General features: G+C 40.0%; 1 protein-coding gene across 7 annotated transcripts in view; it reads right to left on the bottom strand.

The window, feature by feature from the left end:
• Positions 1–820: 820 nt before the first annotated feature.
• The window catches only part of AMPD1 (adenosine monophosphate deaminase 1), a 37,572-nt gene continuing 35,158 nt past the window's right edge, over positions 821–3,234 (bottom strand). For 5 of the 7 annotated variants that reach the window (XM_069090291.1, XM_069090292.1, XM_069090293.1 and 2 more), the window contains one exon: positions 821–1,983. In XM_069090291.1, coding sequence (XP_068946392.1) covers positions 1,825–1,983 — 159 coding nt within the window. In that variant the 3' untranslated portion in view covers positions 821–1,824. The remainder of the gene's footprint in view (positions 1,984–3,234) is intronic. The other 2 variants (XR_011168723.1, XR_011168724.1) reach the window with 2 other exon arrangements.

The raw sequence follows: 3,234 nt of genomic DNA, 5'->3' as shown, positions 1-3,234 counted from the left end.
TGTGTGTGTGTGTGTGTGTGTGTGTGTGTGTGTGTGTGTGTGTGTGTAGGGCAGGTCATTTGAATCTGTGATTTTCATAGCCATGGAGATCTCCCAATGTGAACTCCCTGCCCCATGCAAATTCTCAATTCATTTTTTACTTACATTTGACAAAAAGAAGTGACTTGTCCATAGAAATACAGCCATTATATGTCAGAGGCAGGATCTGAATGTGGGTCTTCTGGAGTCTAAGGACAGTGCCTTATACACCACACTGCTACTCTTTGATGATTATACCCAAAGCCAAAACAGGGCAGCAGATTGTCATTTGTACAAAATGTTTATACCTGAATTATTTAAAATGCAATCTAACCAAATAGCCAGATGGGTATAATAACAAAATGAAGAACCACATAGCTATGAAAAATATAAGTATGTGGGCTATGCTAATACATGGAACTATGTATGTGAAGCAATGTGAAGGGGGGGAAAAGTAGCTGGGTCTGGTGCTACATGCTTGTAGTCTCTCCTACCAGGGAGGCTAAGGTTGGTGGATGGATAGCACCCAAGAGTTCCAGGATGCAGTGGGCTAAACCAATCAGGTGTCTGCACCGTGTCCCATATCAGTGGGGTGGCCACCAAGCTTCACAAGTTGAGGAAAACCAGCCCCAGGGAGAAATGCAGCAGGTCAGACTTCCTGGGCTTTTCAATGGGGCTTTCCAATCCATGAGCAGCCATTGTATTTGTAACCAAGGTGAGATAAGGAGACCAAGGCTCAGAGGAAAAGAAAAGAAAGAAGAGAAGAGAAAAAAAAAAACAGAATACAGTTAGGACAATAGTATCATACACTATCCAAACCTGTTTTTAATATAAATTAGCAAAAATTGGAAGGATGTTTCCAGCAAAGTCAATAGAATTTTAGATCAATTAGTAGTTTTTCCAAAGTCATAGAAGCACAGGATTGCAGAAGCAAGACAAACAAATAAAAAAAACACTTAGAAAAGAAAAAAAATATTTTAGCCTTTGCTAATCTTGGGTTTGGTCTGGTTTTTCCGTCAATTGTTACTCATACAAAAGTATCTATCTGACCAGTAGATGGCAACACACTTGTGTGTGTGGAAAGGTAGTTATGGAAATAAAAAATAAAACTGCTTTACTTAGTCCAGGGGTGGAGAACCTGTGGCCTCGAGGCCATATGTGACCCTTTAGGTCCTCAAGTGTGGCCCTTTGACTGACTCCAAATCTGTTCTGTGAAGTTTGGATCAAAGGGCTCCACTTAAGGCCTTAGAGGGCCACATGTGGCCTCGAGGCTGCAGATTCCCCACCCCTGACTTAGTCTCTAAATCTTACATCTAACCTTAGTTTTATCAGCTAAATAATTTTTGCTACGTAAGTAGAGTTCATTGTCATTATCGAAAGAAAACATGTGAATTTTTTTAAACAATAAAATTTCACCTTTTGTGACATAAACTGATTTCCTACTTAATTTTATAATAATTACAGATATTTCTTTTGTAAGTTCAGATTTTTGTTTACTTCATAATCTCAAAATAAAGGCACACCCACATTGCACTATAAAACCTGTCTCAGAGATCAGCACTAACAACCCATCAAAAAGATTAATTTTTCAAGCATGGTACTGGGGTGGGTGAAACATCCTTGAGCATATGTCCTTGTCAATGAATAGAAAACCAAGTTAAGAAGGAACTCATCCTCCCAATTAAAAATTACTTTTCAAGTCTCGTTTCTTATTTTTCCAGGGAAGGAATAGGCAACTACAGCACCAAACCTATGAGCTTCTATGAGAGAAAGGATGATCCAAACAGAAAAGCGGCTGTATTTATTTTAATCTGTTGCCTTTAGACCCTCTGCAATTAGGTTAAGTTCATAGCACCAGGTTTCAAAGCGATAGGCCATTCGGATTTGAGCCACATTGGTCTTCCGGATGTCATTTCCTTGAGGGCCTTCCTCGAGGTAATTGTCTCCGAGAAACTTAGCTTTCTCCTAAAAGACAAAAGGAAGCAGAATGATCATTGTTTATTAGCCCCTCGATATTACTGTATAATAATTACTTCCTCCACAAAATCCCTTGCTTATGCTATCCCCTGGCAACAGGAAAAAATAAACCTTTAAAAGGACCCATCCAATGCTTCAATGAGTAGTGTCTGATGAAAAGTCTAATTCTTGGCCAAAAGGCATGTCCAGACAGATAGAACAAAAACTTCCACTCCCTGCATGCACTGGTTCTACAGGATTTACTGGGCCATTTCTTCACTTGTGTTATATCAACCCATTTGTGTCATCTTCCTTGGGAGACTTCAATATCCTCCTTAATGATCTAACACCCTGTCCTCAGAGCTGCTAGGTCACAGGTTACACCTCGCCATCACTCAAACCTTCAAGATTCTGAACTCTGAGATTTTCTTCTCTGACCCTAGTCTACTGTCTTTCTACCTCTCCCACTCCTTTCCTCCTTCCATTTCTGTTATATATCTTTCCTTGTGACTTTCAGGATTTTTCTTCCTCCTTGTTGTATCAATCTATTAACCCTGTTCTGGCCTCAATTAATTTCCTAACTCAGTCTTGACCCTATGGTCATCCATTTCAACAATGAGCCCAACCTCTACCCTTGAATAGCCCTTAAATTTCTGTTGATCTCACTCTGCTGACCTTGAATTGTGAATAAATCCTGTCAGCTGCTTCTTTTGTCCTACTCCTCAGTGGACAAAATCAAGAAACCATGCTGACTGTGTTCAATACAAATTCATTTGATTTAACTTCAGCTGGGATCCACCAAGTTTCTTAAGCACCTACTATGTGTCGGAGACACTGGGGACACAAATACAACAGCTGCTTCCCACCTTCTTTTCTCAAGGTTCCAACTCCATACATGATATGGTTGAAGAACATTGGATGTTGAGCCTGAGGACCTGAGTTCACATTCCAGTTCTGTTTTACATGAGACAGGGCATTTCAGCTCTCTAAAATTGAGTTTTCTAATCTTTAAAATGAGAGGGTGAGACTAGGTGATCTCTAAATTTCCTCTAAACCTGTGATCCTTCTCCTTTACTCAGTAGGTAACTTTACCTCTGACTTTAGTGAAATGAAGACCATTTGATTTAAGCTCCCTGAGCTCTCCACTTCCATTGCTCTAACCTTTTTAAAATCCTCAGAGAGCCATTTATCGTTCCTTCCACTTGTAACCTAGAACCCACTTTCTTCCTTTTCTATGACCTCTCTCTCTCTCTCCCTCCC

This window comes from Petaurus breviceps, unplaced genomic scaffold (genome assembly GCF_028583685.1).
Source record: "Petaurus breviceps papuanus isolate PSGF00001 unplaced genomic scaffold, PetGlider_PUasm1.0 186, whole genome shotgun sequence".
Lineage (NCBI taxonomy): Eukaryota > Metazoa > Chordata > Mammalia > Diprotodontia > Petauridae > Petaurus > Petaurus breviceps.
This window is presented reverse-complemented; position numbering and strand designations above follow the sequence as displayed.